Source organism: Nylanderia fulva, unplaced genomic scaffold (assembly GCF_048542155.1).
Source record: "Nylanderia fulva isolate GAGA-0341 unplaced genomic scaffold, ASM4854215v1 Scaffold2, whole genome shotgun sequence".
Lineage (NCBI taxonomy): Eukaryota > Metazoa > Arthropoda > Insecta > Hymenoptera > Formicidae > Nylanderia > Nylanderia fulva.
In genome coordinates, this window is record NW_028190263.1 from 8,442,447 (window position 1) to 8,463,240 (window position 20,794).

At 35.3% G+C, this 20,794-nt stretch overlaps 2 protein-coding genes across 3 annotated transcripts; one reads left to right on the forward strand and one right to left on the reverse strand.

Moving 5' to 3' along the window:
* Positions 1–135: 135 nt before the first annotated feature.
* On the reverse strand, positions 136–17,077 carry Nadsyn (NAD synthetase). Of its 2 annotated transcripts, none has more exons than XM_029310403.2 (13): positions 16,843–17,077; positions 4,598–4,798; positions 4,122–4,377; positions 3,848–4,040; positions 3,176–3,416; positions 2,754–2,993; positions 2,387–2,502; positions 2,019–2,323; positions 1,726–1,934; positions 1,392–1,617; positions 1,148–1,324; positions 611–701; positions 136–383 (listed from the first exon to the last, which is right to left on the reverse strand). In XM_029310403.2, the coding sequence occupies exons 2-13, from the start codon at positions 4,741–4,743 to the stop codon at positions 355–357; spliced, it is 2,229 nt and encodes a 742-aa protein (XP_029166236.1). In that variant the 5' UTR covers positions 4,744–4,798; positions 16,843–17,077; the 3' UTR covers positions 136–354. The 2 variants fall into 2 exon arrangements, with proteins under 2 accessions (XP_029166236.1, XP_029166237.1); XM_029310404.2 differs by lacking the exon at positions 16,843–17,077 and adding an exon at positions 8,544–8,601.
* On the forward strand, positions 6,831–15,938 carry LOC114937061 (cytosolic carboxypeptidase 3). The gene is made up of 15 exons (XM_029310401.2): positions 6,831–7,241; positions 8,223–8,449; positions 8,821–8,973; positions 9,191–9,501; positions 9,712–9,861; positions 9,922–10,033; positions 10,383–10,628; positions 10,939–11,271; positions 11,762–11,989; positions 12,383–12,474; positions 12,579–12,807; positions 13,169–13,280; positions 13,628–13,826; positions 14,100–14,312; positions 14,412–15,938. The coding sequence occupies exons 1-15, from the start codon at positions 7,163–7,165 to the stop codon at positions 15,001–15,003; spliced, it is 3,276 nt and encodes a 1,091-aa protein (XP_029166234.2). The 5' UTR covers positions 6,831–7,162; the 3' UTR covers positions 15,004–15,938.
* Positions 17,078–20,794: the final 3,717 nt, after the last annotated feature.

Here is a 20,794-nt window from a genome sequence, read left to right on the forward strand (position 1 = left end):
TTAATTTTAATTAAACATTTTATAAATATTCCTGTACAATATGTATCTGACACATCTGCTATATCGTACCAATCGTCAAATTTTGTTAGTCAAGATTTTCAAAGATGTCGGATAATTCTAGAAAGTACATCAGAATTAGAATTTACGCATCATATTTTTTATTTAATATTTTTATTTTGTCAGATAAAATAGACTTTCACAAAATAATTTTTATCAGTATTTCGTTGTTCATAAAAATTTCTTAAATATTAATCTCGTTCAATGATTACAATCCATCATGCTGCTTGAAATACGGATTATCCATTTATTGCAATGCTGCAATATCAAAATGATAAAAGAGTGCTACTGCTACGGTTAAACTACTACTCCTGGATGCATCTCATCTGCAACAGAGAATGATGCCAGTGATGACTCCTCGATAGAAACCAAGGTGGAGGAATATAGGTGTGCACTAGTTGACATTTCGAGGCAGATTATGTTAATCTTGTGTGCAGCTCTGGAGGTAGGTTTTCCAGTAGGTTTTCACCGCATTTTAACGATTAAGACGATTTTGTCGACCGCTGTGCTCGACGTGCTTCGTTAATGCGGGCACTTTGTTTTATTTACTCACTGATTTCGGCGCCAAAAAATTTTAATCTGGGAAGCACTTCCGGAGCAGCTTTACGTGATCTGGACGGTTTCTCTTCGCTGAATTGTTTGACCTGAAAATAGTTTAATCCATGAAGTATGAAATTGTCATAAAAGTTATGAAATTTCCAGGGGTTAGCAAGACATCGCATTATGCTATCGTTTTATTTTTACTATACTATACCTACTTTTCTATACTACTATCATTCAATTATTCGCTTGCTAACCCTTACATCGAAAAAAATGAACGAAAACTTTCCAACGTACTAATTATTTTTCTAGCTCGATCTCGCCGTTGATACGAATCTCGACGAAGAAGTCTTATCGATAAGAAAATTCAGCTTTTACGAATCATCTTGCACGCGACACGCCAGGCTTTACGTTGCACATGAGACCTTTTTCCATAACTTGCATTCTCACAACCTAATCGCGATGTTACTTCGCTGGTATGGAGTTTCCTCTCACATTCCAATACTTTAGAACTCGAGACAAGATCAACTTTTTCCTGCATTATTCTCACCTGTTCGTCAATCGCCGCAAACTGCCACTTCCACGAGTGATTATAGAGGAAGGGACGATGATCAAACCGATTATCATCGGGACTGTATGTCTCCGCGTGGCAGGATGGAGTTAATATTGTCATCTTGTGACGATTTATAGCGTAACATCTATAAAAGTGTTTTACTTTATCGGCAATCTGAAATAGAAATTTATTAAAAGTTTGATTCCAAGATAACTTGTTATCGAAGCGCGCATGCACTCACTTCTTTCGGAGAACAACGCTTCCATATGTGTACAAGTCTGCAAAACATTGTAAAAGGCCCGGAACAATACTGTTTTCTCAGTCGTCCAAAGATTGACAGTTCCTTGTACGTCATACCCATGTCTACTTCGTCCAATTGTGCGAGTTGTCCTGCTTGCAGCGGTTCCAATTCCGCCGTGGGTGGTGCCTTCACAATACCGTCTAAAGCAGATATTCCGTATTTCTCTCTGAAATTCAAAAATAATGTTCGACTTTTACCATCTTAACTTTTTAAACTCATTAATTAATATGACTGTCATAACTAATGTCACTAATTATTTTGCATACATGCGTACCTAAAGTAATGGAGGAATTTTTTGAGATCGTCTTTCGCGATGCCACCGATAGGATTAATATCAGCGCTACTGCAATCGTACTTGGTGAGATAACCGCGTAAGGCCTCGTCCACGTTACCGCTTCCTAATACCAAGAGACCACCCGGACGGCCTCTGACCCACAACATTAATTGAGCGAATAAGTAAGCGATCACCATTCGTAATCGGGCCTGAAAGCAAAATACTAGAGATATAGAAGTGGATAATTTAACAATCGAGATATTAGTGCCCGTCAAAGATTCGAGAAGGATTACCTGCACATTTTGTAAGGCCAAGTTCTCTCTAGGCGATCCACCCTGCACTTTGAATTTCGGCGTCATTTTGGTAACCTGTTGGAAAATTCCTAAAATCGCGGATATCGCGGTATCTATGACTATACTGTGATGATAGGATCCTATCTGACTGGCCAACTCGGCCGCTCTGGCCTTGGTATCTGCCGATGAATTTTCCGTTCCCATGTAACACGTAACCAGGAGAGTGTTGCACAATTGTTTCGGATCAATTGGTACATATTCGCAATCGCCTACAATTTTTCTAATATCCGCTAAAACCTGCGTATCTAAATGCAAAAAATAATTATTTAAAATGTTCATAGGTCAAAGGGAGGCAACGCATATCTTACCTCCTTTATCGATCGACTCGACAATCATTTCGCACATCGAATATACGATGCATGCCGAGGATGATGAATCGACTCCCCCGCTCAATGGTAAGAAAAATCCCCCTTGACAAGATCGTCTAAAACACATAGTACAATATATACTATATATCGCGATAGAAGAAGCGCAAAAATAACACAATAACTTATACTATAAACAAGTTTATTCAGTATAAACGTTTCGGTTCTTTCTTTGGACCATCTTCAGTATAATAGAAACGTGTTGATACGTGTATATATATATATACACGTATCAACAAATAAATATTTTTAGAAGCATCTCATATGGAAAAAGAAGATATTAAAAGATTGCATAAAATTCAGTTCGCACCTGAGATAATCCCATAGCCAGCAAGCGGGTGCCATCGCAATCTCCTCTTCCGGAGAATGATACTTGATACTCGACTGTGAGTCATCATCACCATACACATCTTGGATTCCATCAATCGGTCGATCCGGTGGATTCGATATAAGATTCTGCGACGTGAGCTCAAAGTCGACTGCCACGCGCGGATAACTTTGCGATGCGGCTGCCGTATGTGATCGCGATCTGATGTTGTTTCGATATGTCCTGCCAGAAGATGAAATATTACGATAGTGCGCTACATATTTTTCCAAATAGCAACTCGGTATCCGAAGTTTTTTACAATTTTTTTCCTAATTATTTCAAAATGAATGTAGAAATATCCGGTATTCTACCGAGTAATCGAATACTAGGCATCGCTATCTGAAATAGTTGGTCGAGTTCAAAACCTTATATCCTCAAGATCGAATGTAGCGACGGTCACTTCGACGTCTTCAAGAGCAAATTGTCTTCCGCGATTCAATATATTGCCATTGAAGGTGATGCTGGAACCGCCATTGAAATATATTCTGCCGCCATCACATCCACGTAAATTACTGAACATGTAGCAGCCGCCAGCCTTGGAAGTAGCCGATTTAACGAGGTCTACGGTGACGTAGGCTTTACGCAGTTCGAAGTACGAACCGCTTCCTTTCGATTAAAAAAAAACAAGTCAAAATTAGATTTAATTCTTTTAATTGTATTCTATAGAAGCAATGAAAAGAATTGAATAAAAATCATCTGTTAGGGATCTTTGTGAAGATGTTGCGCAAAGTGTAAAGAGATAAGCACAATGAAAGAAATTAAAAAAGATAACGAGTCTATATATGGGTCTCCCGTACCCAGCAAATCACTGATATACAGTTAGATTCCTGACATTATTTGGAAACGATTTTTCCTCAGCGAAAATGTTGAAGGAGGTCATCATTTTTTGCAGATTCCTAATTTTTACTATCATATATCTTTATAACTAAGCTTTAAATTACAATTCTATTAAAGCAAACTTATTAGTGCCTCGACATTTTCACAGAAGAAAAATCGCCTCCAAATAACATCACACACAGTATCAAACGCGCTTTTACCATTCACAATAATTTCCACGCCGTCCAGTGACATCGGAATGTGATTGCTGGCTGGATGCCAAAGTTCCTCGCATATTTCGAAGCCGATGCACGTGTCCCTGGTCGCGATAACTGCATCCCCGAATGGTACCTTTACTTGATCAGTGATCCGCGATATCATTCGCGGCAGCCAATAATCCTCGACCGTACGTTCCTAAAAAGACATAACGAAATTATCGCGTGCATGATCGCCACTTTGATCGATTGTTCAAGAAAGTACACAATATTCCATTACCTTCCTCCAAGGAGAAAACCATCTGCTTTCTCTATAATTGCCGTCCTCGCAGAGTTGCATTTTCGGTCTAATCAGTAAAATTCGCTTATTGAAGAAAGCCACTCTGCAATTATACGTCACATTCTTGTGCATCACCGGCATGCCTACGTCTATCAATATATCCTCGCAAATACTGGACTTTAGAAGGTTTGCTAAAACCTCCCAGCTATGAAGCAACGTGTCGGATTCGTAAAAGTGATCTTCGCAGCTGTAACCGCTGTTAAATAAAAATATTTTAAAATATAATTATTAATATCAAATAACGCATAAAAATATAATTATATAAATATAAAATAAATATAACAAAAATGTAGTATGTAAGCAGAAAGATATAATGCTATAAAAATATGCTGTTTAAAAAATGGAAGCTCGAGGGCAGCAGCATTTCCTTGAAGATTTTGACAAGCGGCAAAATTAATTTTCTCAAATGTAATTACCAAATTTCGAGCTCTGGACCGCTTCTATAAGTGGCGCCAGCATCTTTTGCCTCTTGTATACTCTGCAGGATCCTCCTACTATTTCCGTCAAAGTCCATCGCCCATTGATTTAACGTGCAAACAGCGACAGTCACTGTACGTCCCATGGTGAATTTGTTTTCAATGCTATTTCTTATGTGATTTCCGAAATACTCTTGTAATCTGAAATAAATAAACAAATGTTCAAGACATTTCGTTTACGTCGAAAAACTTTTCTATATAATATTGTGAAGAACAATACAGATAATTCTGTATAGTACGCAAAATTATTCTTAGAGCGATAACAACAAAAAATTGAATTAAGAGAGGATCATATTAATATTAAAAAATAATTCAAAAGATTAATATAAATTTCAATAAATATTTAAACTATTCCAAGACTCCGTAATACAGATATTAATATCGCCGATATATGAGATAAAATATTTTAATCAAATAAATATACAAAATTGAAATACAATAGTCCGCGAGTTGGATTTGAAAATTGCATTAATGCCAATATCGTTTGATATGCAATTGAACGGTAATATTATTGTGACTAAACCGAACTGTTAAAAGTCGGCGATTGCGTGTACGCTTGATAGAAGTTCTGGCGGCAACTTGCCAACTAATCCTATCAATTGAATTCTATCGATCGCTCCATCCAGATGATAAACCGAAACGTTTTGTTCTCCTTAGTCCGGCGCATGTTGATTGATCAATAATCTGGACGGAAAACCCGGTACGGCCAGGTAGACCACCTTCTCTAATCCCTCTTGTATATAATAACCCTACAGTCTACCACGGTTTTTCTTTTCACCAAATTCGCTACCAATTATTCTATTACACAGAGAGAATTTTCCTTTATTTGCCCTGAAAATCATGGCAATTGTGGGACAATATGGTATTGGAAAAATTGTATAAGAGTTTCTCCGATTAAAATATTTATCACAATAAAAAATATTAATTCTAACAATAAGATATAAAATATGTTCGATTAATTTTACTTTGTACATAATTAATATTTTTATTGTGGGAAATCAGAAAAATTCTTGTAAAATTCCAATACCACATTGTCCCACAATTACAATGATTTTCAAGGTAAATTCTAAGAAGAAATTCTCTCCGTATAAGTTGATAATATTCACATAGAATATGTAATAAATATTAAAAAGCTAACACTTTCGATAATATATAAAATAAGCGAAAACAGAATATAAATTGATAAAAAATGAAAGTATCTGAAAGTTTTCTAGTTCAAATAACAAGTCACACTTTGCTCAATGATAAATTATTCTGAATTAATAATAAAGTAATACATTTTTTCAAGTATACAGTAATAAGAGAAATTTATATATATAATTTTCTTATTACTAATATTTGATAAAAATGCCTTCATAGTATTTTATATAAAATACGTCTATCTTGCGCAACAAGTTAGATACTAAAATAAATGACACATCGACGAGTAGTAAAAATTAACATAATTTGATTCAAATATATCGTCACGTAAATTAAATTTAACTTATTTATGAATTAGACACAAATGAAAAACCTCAGATCAACGATATTCTCGACAGCCTTCTCTTCGTATCAAGTCATTCTTAATTAATTCCCAGTAGTAATTTATTATCTTTAGACACGTTTCGAATTCTCCGCGACGGTATTTCTCGGTTGCGACGATTTTAAGCTCTCCTATACTTTGGAAACGTCGATAGGGAACGTCGAATTACCCGAACCCGAGGAAGATATTATGTCGATGAGCCGCGTCGGCGGCTTTCTGGAATGAGAGCAGTTAACGAACAATCGTTGAAGTTGTGGCTCCGCCCACGATTCGCGACGGTTGTCAGGCAATCATCTACGAGGGAACAAGCTCAATCTCTTCAGCAACGCGGGCCAGGTTTCTCTCTAGCGTTCGCCAGGTCTAAGCTACCACAAATTCCAGAATAGTTTCTAACAACTTGTATCCTCTCGTCGCTCACCTGCCTCGACATAAATTTCCTCAATTTGACACTTTCGCCTTACAATTATCTGCGTTATTTATTATTATTTTGAACACAGTGTTGGTGATTTATATAGCAGCAGAAGTTTCAAGTCAAATAAAATTCTAGTAAATTTCATAAAAAATTAATTTAATTTAAATTAAAAAATAATAGTAATAATTTAAATAAATAATAATAATAAATTAATTTAATTCAAATTAATTTAATTTAAATTTAATTTTCAAATTTACTTGCCTTGGTAAAACAAGTAATAAATCGAAAGTTATCATAATTAATTGTATAATCGTGAAAGAGGACATCGATAATTAGTCGCAACAAGAAGTGAAGAGTTTTGAGATACGAGTCATGAGAACGTAAGCGTGATTTAATAAAGATGAAGAATCCGATTGTCAAGTATCTCCTCGGAGAGGAAGTACCGACGAGGGAAGATTACACGGATTGGCACGAAAATGCTAAAGGTGGAAGAACGTCGCCGATACTCCCAGTGGACGTCGACAATCGTGACGAGCAAGACGAGGACGAGAACGACGAGAGATAACGAAAGATGATGATGATGAAGGCGGCATCGAGCAGCAGAGTGAGAGATCTTCAGGCCATGCTATTTCCGATCCAACCCATCCCTGGTGAGGTCTTCTTTTAATTTAACGAGAAGAAACAAGAGCGATATTAGTACACCGCTTGAAAATTACACGAATAGAATTTTCTCTTAAAATTTGCACTGAAAATTATTGTGAGACAATAAGGTATTGAAAGAATTTTATAAGAGTTTTTCTGATTAATGTTTACCACAATAAAAAAATATCTACATATAGTAAAATTAATCGAACATATTTTATATCTTATTGCGGTAGATCTTAATATTTTTTATTTTGGTGAAAATATTAATCACACAGAGAAACTCTTCTAATAAAATTCTTCCAATGCCATATTGTCCTACCATTATCATGATTTTCAGGATAAATTTTACGAGAAAATTCTCTTTGTGTACTAATAAGATTATTAGCATTATTGTTTACGTCTAACAAATTAATTTCTATATATTCCGTTGCATTATTTAATGTCAGGTGAAAAATTAATACATTTATAAGGTAATGAAGATGTCGGGGAGAGGTCGCGAACCTGCGGACATTGTACCCAATCACGAACAATCGATCTCATACATGCACGTTTAATACGCTCCAACAATCAGATGTAACGCTTATCATTACAATCCCTATATGTACTTCGTGCGAATAATTCAATTTGCAAATTTTAATTTGTAAATCAGTCTTTTATTTCAATTCATTTCAATACACCTTCCTCTTATTAAGGTAATTACTTCATTTGCGCATCGTTAAGATAAGTAAGTTTTGCAAATAAAATTTTCGATTTTTTTTCGAGAATAATCTCAATTCTCAAAATTCACAATCTCATTAGTCGTAAAATATACTGTAATTACCTCTGTTTATTTGCAACATCTCTCTATTAATAAATTAAACAAAGTCATAAAAAAGGAAAAATAATTTTATCAAAATAATACAAATAAAAAAATTAAGAAATAAATAAAAATAATAATATAATTTTATTTTCGCGATACACAACAAAATAATTTTTTTACGATGCAGGTGGCATGCTTTCTGATCTGGCGCCACAAGAGTTGCAAGTATCTCAGCTGGAACGTTACGATAGCTCGACTCTGAGACGGGATGCGGAATCGGCGCTGTTCGCGATACCTTTGAGTTTGTCTAGGCATCGATACTCGTCGAAGGAAACTCTCCGAGCGGTTCTCGATGCGCGCTGCATCGTCGACGGAAGCATTCAGGAAGCGGCCAGGTGGCCGACCGAGTGTCAGGTGAGAATCGATGCACTTGCACTCGCGCGCGCGATTTGCAAGACATCAGGTCTGTTCGTTCTAGCTGAACTAGCTGCATTAATTCAGGGTTTACCTTTTTTCTTCCAATGTCTGAATAAAAGAGGTCTCTTCTTTTCAGCTGAACTAGTTGCACTAATCCAAAGTTTATCTCCTTCACTCCACATTGGGAAAAGGATAAACTCAGCAGAAAAGAACAGATCTAAGAGATAAACTCTGAACTAGTGCAGCCAATTCAGCTAAAACAAGCAGATTTATTGAGAATGAATCGGAACAAAAACAGCCGATGCTGTAAGCTAATTTGTATAATATAATTATGTATATTAATTTATCGGGGCAAAATAATTCTTCAGGTAATCCCAGAACGAATTCGCCACATAGAACACAATTCTGCTACCCCGGAAGCTTTTTATGTTCCAACGGGAAAGGAGCCAAGACCGAAACCGATCAGCGACGAGCTTGGAACGGTGATATTTCGTTACTGTCCGACTAATGTTACTAATTACGTAAGTCATTAAGAGTCATGTGTATGTCAACTAATTCGGACTCGATCGATCAATACATAAATAGTCAATAAATAATCCATATATATGTACAATAGACACAAGTTTCAAGAAGTACGAATCTGTACTTTTTTATCGATTCGCGAGAATATTAAAATAAGAAATAAAATGAGGACTAAAATAAGAGTCTGAAGACGAAGGGTTCATTATTTCTATATAGTTTAGCCGATCTTGCGTGGGCGGAAGCACGGTATTACCGTTCTCCACCGAGGAATCGACCACGTGTACTACGGATACCAAGGACAACACTAACGAGAATGATATTTTTTTCGTCGCCGAGACGTCTCGTCCGAAAGAGGATAACACGGATCTGCGATTCGAGTCGCGATTCGAATCTGGAAATCTCGGCAAGGTAGTGAAAATCACTGACACGTATTATCAGCTCTACCTAAGAAGAGATCTCTACACTCAGAGACATACGCAATGGTACTATTTCAAAGTATCCAACACGAGAAGCAGAATTACGTACAGGTACAATTGAAGAATTCAGGTTCAGATTCAAAAATATATATAATCGAGATTTGTATTTCTTTTTAATATTTTTTTAAGTCAAAATTGCCGAAATATAAACGATACACTATATAATATTATATAATTTGTAATATTACATGAATTATTATTAATTATAGTTTATGTATAATCAACAAAGTTGGCCTCTGGAAAATATAATAAATGTTACAGATTCTCGATCGTGAATATGTGCAAAGAGGAGAGCCTCTACAACGAAGGTCTCAAGCCTCTTCTCTACTCTACGGAAGACGCTCGCACTCGATCCGTAGGATGGAGAAGGTGCGGCGACAACATCACGTATTACCGAAACAACGATTCATCGTGAGTGCTAGAAAATTACGATGGATTAGAACGGAAAATAATATGCACAAATAATTGCAGGAGCGACGAGGAGAGGGAGAAACACACATTAACGTTCAATATCTCCTTCCCTCACGATCGTGACATCGTTTACTTGGCACATTGCTATCCGTACACGTACACCGATCTCCAGGTACCAGAATTGCATATTTACTACCCTATAAATAACTGTTCATAAATCATAAGCGACATTCTCATTACGACACGGGCTTATTATTCCGATCGATTTCCATCTTCTTCGTACAGCGCGCAAGAATGCACAAATGTGGTGAGGATAAATCAGAATTCTCTCAGTAATTATCGCGCGGAATGTGTTTCCCACGACGTCGCTTCTTAAAAATGCGAAATTATTCACGGAATTTATCCGCATCCTGTTTCTCCGTCTCGCAATTATCATCCTAAACGATTCCCAGCAACCGATTGTACACCTTATTGCGTAGATTAAATCTCCACCTCTAATTACGCGCGTAAACATGTCGCAGGAGTATCTCGGTAAACTCGTGGCCGACCCAGCGAAAACGAGGTTCACCAAGCTGCGCTTGCTGTGCCGCAGCCTGGCCGGAAACGGCGTGTATTACTTGACGATCACCGCACCGACGCAGGACGAGGAGGTGCGTAGGAAGAGAGGTGTCGTCATCACGGCCCGGGTGCACCCTGGGGAAACACCCTCGAGTTGGACGATGAAGGGCATCATCGATTTCCTCACGGGCGACACGAACCGGGCTAGAGTAAGACGCGTTTACAATTATGCAGAGTGGAATTAAGTTTTTATTTCTTTTCTTCTCAAATTTCAGACTCAAATTAGAAATCTGAAACTTGATGGATATTTTCCTAATAAAAAGGATCTTTATTAATACTTTTTCAAAAAATAAAAATTTAATTTTTACAAAAGTATAACTCCTCGGGGAAGGATTTAGATACACCCTATATATAGATAAATATTCGAGGTAAAAGTTGCACCGATAATTAGCTGCGAGCGCTGAGAAGAATGCCTGAAGAAACTCAACAACTGGCACAAATATCGCGCGATTGTTCTAGGAACTCAGGGAGAGATTCGTCTTCAAGTTAGTACCGATGTTGAATCCGGATGGCGTAATAGTGGGCAACAATCGGTGCTCGCTATCTGGCAAAGACTTGAACCGGCAATACAGAACCGTGATGCGAGAGAGCTACCCGTCTGTTTGGCACACGAAGCTGATGATACGGAGACTCCTCGAGGAATGCGGGGTGGCGATATACTGTGACCTTCACGCTCACTCGAGAAAGCACAATATATTCGCTTACGGTTGCGAGAGCAAAAGAGCCGGATGTAACGGAAGATTGTCGGAACAAGTGTTTCCGTTGATGCTCCACAAAAATGCAGCAGACAAGGTAAGATCTAGTACAATAATATCACACATAGACATAATTTTCTCTTAGAATTTACTCTAAAAATCATGGTAATCGTAGGACAATATAGTATTGAAAGAATTTTATAAGAGTTTCTCTCTGATTAATATCTATCACAATAAGATATAAAATATGTTCGATTAATTACTATGTACATATTAATATTTTTTGTGGTAAATATTAATCAAAGAAACTCTTATAAAATTCTTCCAATACCATATTGTCTCATGATTACCATGATTTTCAGGGTAAATTTTAAGAGAAAATTCTCTCCGTGTATTTCAAAAATTTTTTTAATTAAATGACAGATACTTGGATTTAAATTTAATTTAAATTACAATTGATGAGTTGGAAAAATTATAAAGCATTTTACGACAGGAAACAATATTCGAAAATTTTTTTATACGATAATCTCCTTTAATTGGCTCTGATTATTTCATCAGTCATCTAAATTATATTTTTTCTATCACAGTTTTCTTTCGAAAATTGCAAATTCCACGTTGAGAAAGGAAAGGAAGGTACGGGAAGAGTAGTTGTATGGTCGATGGGAGTTCAGAATAGTTACACCTTGGAAGCATCTATGGGTGGCTCCAAGATTGGCTCCAGATGTGGAACTCATTTCTCTATTCAAGACTACGAACAGATCGGCAAGGCTTTCTGCGAGACCCTACTCGATTTTTCCGATCAGGATCCGATGAAGGTAACGTCGTCTATTTAATTAATATCGACCAGCTTTACTTAGAAATTATGTTATACGTTAAAATAGGATATTAAACGGAAATGTCGTCATTCGTACGACTTCAAATGCTAACTTCCAAGAAATATAGGCGTCATACCGTAACAATAAAATTTAAATCGATCAAACTTTCCTCTTTACAACGAATTTACTCAATAAAAATGATTCACGTGCTTTCTCGGAATTTATACTATACGTAAGTAATATCAAATTATTGTAGCAAATATATAGAGCGTCTTCACATTCCTCTGTGAATCTGGAGACACTTGAAAGAGTCATCCGAGAAATCTAATTTACAAAATTATGTCTAAAGATTGGACCGTGCAACGAATCCTGAATAAACGCTCGATTCGACAGGAAAAACTTCGGAATAAAATCATAGCCAGATTGACCAAGGAAGGGTCCAGCGCCGAGGAGCCTACCAACATCGATTTGACCGATTATTCAAGGTATAACTGTTTTATAAAAATAATCCGTCATTAATATCGATTCTATATCTCTCGTTTTTTGGAAAATTTTTACGGAAATTAATATCTGACGAATTTGTGACTAGTGATGAAGGAGACATCTCGCAGGAAAGCTTCTCATCAGAAGAGGAGAGAATCGAGTACACGGATGCTGCGTGGTCCAGTGAAGAGTTCCTGGCGAATAATCGTCGTCGGTATCTTTGCGCGCCTCCACCGTCGCCGACTTTTGTTCCACCGAGAAGTATCGGTCTTTACAAAAGGAGAGCGAGAAGAGATGTCGCAGGGAAAATATATCTGGATCGCAGAAGAAACCTGGTATACATCTCTCTTTAATAGCGAGTTCGGTTGAATGCACTAGTGTGCACTGAGTGCATGCATATGAAGGTTATCGCACACAATTTTACAATGACATAAGTAATTAAAAAAGTAAAAGAATTAATAGTAAGAGCTATTATTATTATTATTCATATTGAACAACAATAATAGTAGCTCTTACTATTAATTATTTTCCTTTTTTAATTACTTGTGTGTGACAAACCTTTATATGCACCCAATGCGCATTAGTGCATCCAATCGAATTCGCTAATTCTTCTATGTACAGAAATTATAAAATGAATTTTATGAAAAGATGAATTCTCATTCTTAGAAATAATAAATAATATTTGCGATGCTTTAGACGCAGCGCGCAGTGATGGATTTGCCGACCACGGATCCAGGCAGCGATTTATGCGATCTGACCGATTCGGCTGATGAAAATTTTGTCAGAAGCGAGGGAAGAGAATACGACGGTACACATTTATCAATTTAATATCTCGACATCAATTATAATTGTATTATTTCTACAATGATATGTGCATACAGAGAATTTTCTCTTAGAATTTACCCTGAAAATCATGAAGAGTTTCTCTGATTAATATTTACCACAATAAAAATATTAATATCTACCACAATAATATATAAAATATATTCGATAATTTTACTATGTATGTACATATTAATATTTTTTTATTGTGGTAAATATTAATCAGAGAAATTCTTATAAAATTCTTCATATACGATTACCATGATTTTCGGAGTAAATTCTAAGAGAAAATTCTCTCCGGATATATGTTTATGCATATTCTGATCTTGCCAGTTACATGGAGAAACACACGAGAGAATCGTGAAGAAATTGTCGAACTTTCCGAGAGAGAGACGGTCGAAAGAGATGAAAGACAACAGGAGAAAACGCTGATCCTACCGGAAATCGTTAGACCTCGCAGTGTATCTTTTGGGGAATTATTGCCGCGTAAAGATCATCGGAGAACTCGTCAACGAAGGCCGCGATGTCTTCGGTAAAGTAATTTTTTTTTAATTTCTTAATTTCTTCTTTGTTTCCCTTCCATCCCAAAGATGTTTAAAAATTATTAATAAAAATAAAAATTGAGAAAGTTATAATAATATTATATCTTTTTCATTATACCACCTTATACTATTTATAATGTTCATTATTAATAAAAATAATATATTAATAACTCGGTCATCAAATCTAATAAAATAGTAATGAAGCAGCACAATTTGTGTTCTAAAAATATTCACAAAATAATGTAATGAATTAAAATTTTCAGGACGCTTAAGACTCCATCGCCTATATCACCGAATCGAGAAGCGAGAATCAAGCTGACATCATTCAGGCAGCAGATTTGGACGGGAATACCGTCTACCGCGGAGGGCAGCGATACCGGACGTCTCGTAGATGAATACGTTAAGACGCCATTAAGTTGGGGTGTCTCCAGATACGCTCTGATGCACTATCCCACGGACGGAGAGGTCACGCTAAAGTGAGTTCATTCTCAAGTTATTCACACTATGTCCGTGGAATAAGCGTGTCGAAAAATCTACTATCGAATAACCTATACGATGTTTCATTATTTTTTTAGATCGCAGTCGAAAAAAGTGCAGTTGCTCGTTTACGACGAAGACAAGGACGACGTGAGGAAGACGCGGAAGAAGTCGCGGCGAAAGCGGCAGCAGGGGATCGCTGATCAAACCACGTCCCAGGTGAAGGTATCTACGCGATCGGACTTGGGGCGGAAGACGTCGAGGAATAAGAAGAACTCGAAGCTCGACTGGCAACGAGCGGTGAACCTGAATTCTAGGATCAAGGACGCGAGGAGCGCGAAAATCTCATCCTCTTTCCTGACGATCGAGGCGGATTCGTTGAAGCTGCTAGCGACGTCGACCGTGTCACCCCAGAGGCCACCCCACCGGAAACTCGAACCGCGCCGGAAATTCCGAGGCGCGGTGGCCTCGACTACCGCGAAGACACCGAAACCGGCGCGCACGTGTCGCCGTGACACCTTCTGCGAGAGCACGACGTCGGACGACGTTTCCTCGGACTCGGGTAAGATCACGAAGGTCACGAAAAAGAAGCAAAAGAAAAAGAAGCAGCAGCTGAGAAAGTCGGCGACGAGTAGAGGAACCGAGATCAAGCGCGCCTCCAGCGCCAAAACTACGCGCAATAATGTTTGAAATTTCTTTGATTTTTTTAAGACATTGCCTGCGTTCAGCAAATAAAGCTGCTTTACAACTGTTGGAAAATTCGTGAACTTAATCGGTGCATGCTTTTAGATTCTGCTAACAAGATCCAGAGCCATCAGATTCACTAATTTTACAACAGTTGTAAAGCTGCTTTTTGTGTTAATATATACAATATAATATATATAATAATGTTTGAAATTTCTTTGATTTTAAAGACATTGCCTGCGTTCAGCAGATAAAGCTGCTTTACAACTGTTGGAAAATTCGTAAATTTAATCGGTGCATGCTCTCAAATTCTGCTAACAATAAGATCAAGAGCTATCAGGTTCACTAATTTTATACAACAGTTGTAAAGCTGTTTGAAATTTCTTTGATTTTAAAGACATTGACTGTGTTCAGCAGATAAAACTGCTTTACAACTGTTGTAAAATTCGTAAATTTAATCGGTGCATGCTCTTAAATTCTGCTAACAATAAGATCAAGAGCTATCAGGTTCACTAATTTTATACAACAGTTGTAAAGCTGCTTGAAATTTCTTTTATTTTAAAGGCATTGGCTGTGTTCAGCAGATAAAACTGCTTTACAACTTGTAAAATTCGTGAATTTAATCAGTGCATGCTCCTAGATTCAGCTAAGATCAAAAGTACATCGATTCACGAATTTTACAACAGTTGTAAAGCTGCTTTTTCTGCTAAACGTAGCCAGTCTACGGAACGTAAATTTCTTGGATCTATATTACATGTTTTTTCATTACGTGCAAAATTTCTTCCTTCGTTTCGAAGATATCTGCATATTAACTTTCGAGCGAGCGAATATCAGCATCTAAGCGATGAATAGTTGAATAAAAAATAAAATTTACATACACACTTTTTTTGTCTTTATACAATTAATTTTAATAGATCACCGAGACTTTTCGAATGATTTTATCAAACACACGACTTTTTTAAAATCATTTTCAATTAGAAATATTATTTACTTTATTTTTTTGTATAAAACAATTTAGAAATCAAAATAAAATAGTTTATAACTATAGTCTAATGAGTATAATTAAAATTAAAAAAGGAGGAGAAAATAATTCGTCATCGAATGGAATCTTTGGAATTTAAATCTCGGAAGAAAGAACGTGTTCAATACGTGTATGTATTTGATTTTTGTTTGTCACGTATTGAGAAAGTCTTTTCCTTCGAGTTAAATTCCAAAGATTGCATTCGATGACAAATTATTTTCTTCCTCTTCTTTTTTTATTTTAATTAAATATAACTCTAATAAAAATCAAATATACATATATTTACATGTACGTATGTATGTATGTAGTTATATATTAATACGTACATAAATTCGAATTAGAATGTATTCTCTTACAGTTAAAAGTTGTTTTGTAAGAAAAAATGACGAGTATTTAAAAATGACGAAATATTGTACTGTAAAATTAATGAAACTACAGTAAGCGTTAATCGAAGAATTTTACTCTGAAACGAGAATTAAAAATAGCAAAATACACAAATAGAAACGGCAATTACAGCATTTGCATCTGACACGCCGCACAATTATCGCATCACGTGTTCGCGCGATTTGACATTACGCCGCGTCACCATAGCGACAAGCGAGCGCGAGATAAACAATTTGCGGCCATGGAATAGTAACATCACATGGCCTGATTATAATGAGACGATAGATGAACCAATGACGTCGTTATTGACGCTATATCGAGATCGGCTCGAAGGTCATTCCGATGAAACCGCGAAACGACATTCGCCGGATGTAATTACTTAAAAAGAGAGAAAGAGAGGGGTTATCACAAAACTAATTGTAAGATAAAACTAGGCTTACCTTCGATAACCTGGAAAACTGTCTGTCAGAAAATAAGCGAGACGTGGCGCATTCTCTCGTGCTCACTAATCAATCACTTCACAAGCGCGATGAAAATTAACGCAGGAGATCGTCGTAACACGTTGTAATACGTTGTAACACGCGCACCGGGTTACACGTACAGTTTGTTTCGATTTTTCTGATCTAGTTGCGCTAGTACGCAACCAAAGAAGACCAACTCGCAAATGAAAGTACGCGCCATCTCGCGGCAATTTTCTCTGACAATATTCACGGGAAGCGGGAAATTTGACTTTTTACTTTTACTAGACTGGAACTACACAGTATGTTCAATAAATAAGGGGACTTTTTATTTAAATCATGGAACACGTAACGCCATCTATTGAACGTTGATAACATTAGAAAGGTACAGGTCTCACCTTTCAAACGCAGCCAACTTCATGTAAATCGGTTGACAGGTTAAAAAGTTACGCGCTTTTTAATGACAGTATGTTTTGTGCTTGTGTCGTAAAAATACAATGGAACAAAGAGCAAATATTAAATTTTGTTTTGAAAAACATTTAGTGAGACGTACGAATTGATGCAAAAAGTGTATGGTGATGATTGTTTAGCTCGTTCAAAAGTTCATAAGTGGTTTAAACGATTTAAAAATGGTCGTGAAGATTTGAATGATGATGAAAGACCTGGTCGTCCAGAAGGAAGTAATCGTGCTGAATTGGTGGAAAAAGTCCGCGAAATCATTGCTGTTGACGGAAATTTCACTGTTAGAATGTTGGCTGAAGAATTAAATTCATCTACTGGTACTATTTGGACAATTTTAACTGACGATTTGGGTAAAAGAAAGGTCTGTGCACGCTTTGTTCCACATCAATTAAATAAAGACCAAAAAATCGCTCGTGTAGAGCATTGTAAAGACATCATTTCAACAGCTAAAAACGATCTATCACCATGCGACTATTTTCTGTTCCCTAAACTGAAAACGGCCATGAAAGGAGCGTTTTACGATGATATTCCAGCCATTCAAGCAGCCGTGACACAGGTGTTAAAGAACATTCCTTTAGATGACATGAAAGAGTCTATGCATAAATTGGTTGATCGTTCTAAACGTTGTATTGAGTTAAATGGAGACTATTTCGAATAAAAAATAACTTTCAAACATAGTACGATACGTGTTTTATTCTATATCTTAAAAGTCCCCTTATTTATTGAACATACTGTGTAGACGCGCGACACGTACGTATTTGATCTATAATTTACAATAATTTTTTTTCAAATCTACTTTCATAAAAAATAAAATTAAATATAATTGTATTATTGTCTTTTCTCGCAACGATTTCCTCGTGTTTTATATACTTATATTATGTACTACAAATAACTGCCATCGTGGAGATCATGTATTGTAACAATTTGAATGTAAGAGTTATTGCTATGAATAATTGTAAGAAATAATTTTATGAAGTTTGCGGTGACTCATCTTTCGCCTCGAGCTCTGTGTAGATGTGATAATCACGAGTAGCTTTTTGCTTTGTAAAAAATATAAGATAGAAAATGTGCGATGGAAAAAGAATGTGATGTTTGATTTATTATTTGTTTTCGAAAGAAAAGCCACAAGAATGTCTTTATTTATTCAGTTTTATGAAAGAACGAGTTGCCCGCGTGCACTTTGTGTGCAGTTTATATTTCAAAATTCAAACCAGTTAATTGGCTCGTTTAATTTTTCATAAAATTCACTCTTAGTAGCAATGAATAATTTAATTTGATATTATTTTATTTTGTTATCTTCAAAAAGAAAAACATTTAACACATCAAACTTATGTCACTATTATATAATTTGCAAACTAGCCAAATATATAATTGTTTAATAATTAAGCAGAAATCATATATATTTTGACACTTTAATGTCAAAAATAAATGTTAAGAATTAAAATAGTGATGTGAATCATTTTTATTTATCCGAAGAAATGAATGAATTTAATATCGATTGATTTTTTATAGCACAACACACTCCAACATGCAGAATCGGATCTAGATATCTTGACACCCGAAGCAATATTAGTAATTGGCATCCCTTTTTTTACACATGTATGCATACACACACACACACACACACACACGCTAAAATAACATATGCTTGCTACTTGAATTAAATTTTCGCATTTAAAAAAAAAAAAAAATTTTTTTTATGTCTCGCCCAAGGTACCTCATTCGTCACACCTTAGATCCGGCTCTGCCAACGTGCATCAGATTATTTGTTTTTTTATCTTTACACAAATACTCCACTATTGTTTATTTTGCATATCTTCACTCTAAAATTGTCCATAAATAGTTTTTAAAGTGTCTTAAATTTTTTTAAGCAATCATGTATATGCGAGAGAATACGCATTAATAATTAAAATCTCATTTTAATTTTTAATGACTCCTGCTACATATATGTATACGGTATCTACACATATAATGACGTAAAAAAACAAAATTAACAAAATTATTGAACAATAAAAATAAAAAAAACAATTATACGATCAAATTTAATACAGCAATCGAAATGCATACACGTGCGCACATAATTACATTACCTTGAATATGCAAACTCATTATTTTATATTTAACTTATTTTATACTTAGTACTATTTATAGTTATAGATACTTAATATTATATCGCAACTGTAAAACTATATATAACTATATATAACTATGTATAATGGCGATATTTTTGCATTACGATTTTTTTATTTTAATCAATTTTCCTCTATACAATTGAAAACATATTGAAATAGTTTGTTTGATATTTTATTAATAGTGCGATCGCTTTTGTATTTAATACCTTTCCGATATATATATAAAATACAATTTAAAGTATGTAAACTACAGTAAACATTAATAAAAAGTATAGTATTCACATATGGTATTGTAAATTAACTAAATGCTTACATAGAATGATGTCTTCCTCTTGTGTTGCTTATTCACAGTTTTTTATAAAAAAAGCGCGTATAAAAGACAAAGCGTACATAATGCGGGTTAATTTTAAAATATTTGGTCATTTAACCTTATGCCAGAGAATATTTTACTAATCAAGAAATTTTAAATACATTAATATGTATGTAATCTAAAAGTGTTTCATATATATATATGAGAAATCGAATACAAGAAAACACTTTTAGATTACATACATATTAAAGTATTTAAAATTTCTTGATTAGTAAAATATACTCTGGCATAAGGTTAAATGACCGAATATTTTAAAATTAATCTATATATATATATATATATATATATATATATATATATATGTGTGTGTGTACGCAGTTATATAGAGGTTGCGACGCTTTTTTTAATATAAGTTTATAAATAATAGTAATAATAATAATAATAATAATAATAAATGTGCAATCACAAATTCAGGATGCGCGATAAATGATTATAAAAATTTGCGTATACTTACGCAGTATATAATATATATTTAAATGCCGTGAAAAATTGATAATAAATGTAAACATTAAATTCATTAAAGTATCGCAACCTCTGTATCCACGACTGCACATTACTATACATGATATTGAAAAAATTTTAATTTTATGGAGTCTTGAATAGTGAATGAGCAAAATAAAAAATTTTCCCTCACGACAACGTATCTGCGATTATATCTTATAAGAAAAGTCGTATGCACCTTGCACTTAGTTTATGATGCTTGTAAAAATTTCGTTTGTCACTTTTGCATTATGTACACGCAATACAACTGATAAAATAATCGATGCAAGGTATTGCATTTGTGTAGGTCAACGAGCGAGCGACCTGGATATCCGTCGATTGTGTGAGCCATACTATGAATTCTCGTCTCTGCCACGAAAGAATTCAAGTTGTAAATATATGTGTTTGTCCGAAATTTTAGTCTACAAGAGCACATATATTTATTTGTTTTTTGATGACGTGCATATTTTCATGTCTTCGCAAAGTTAAT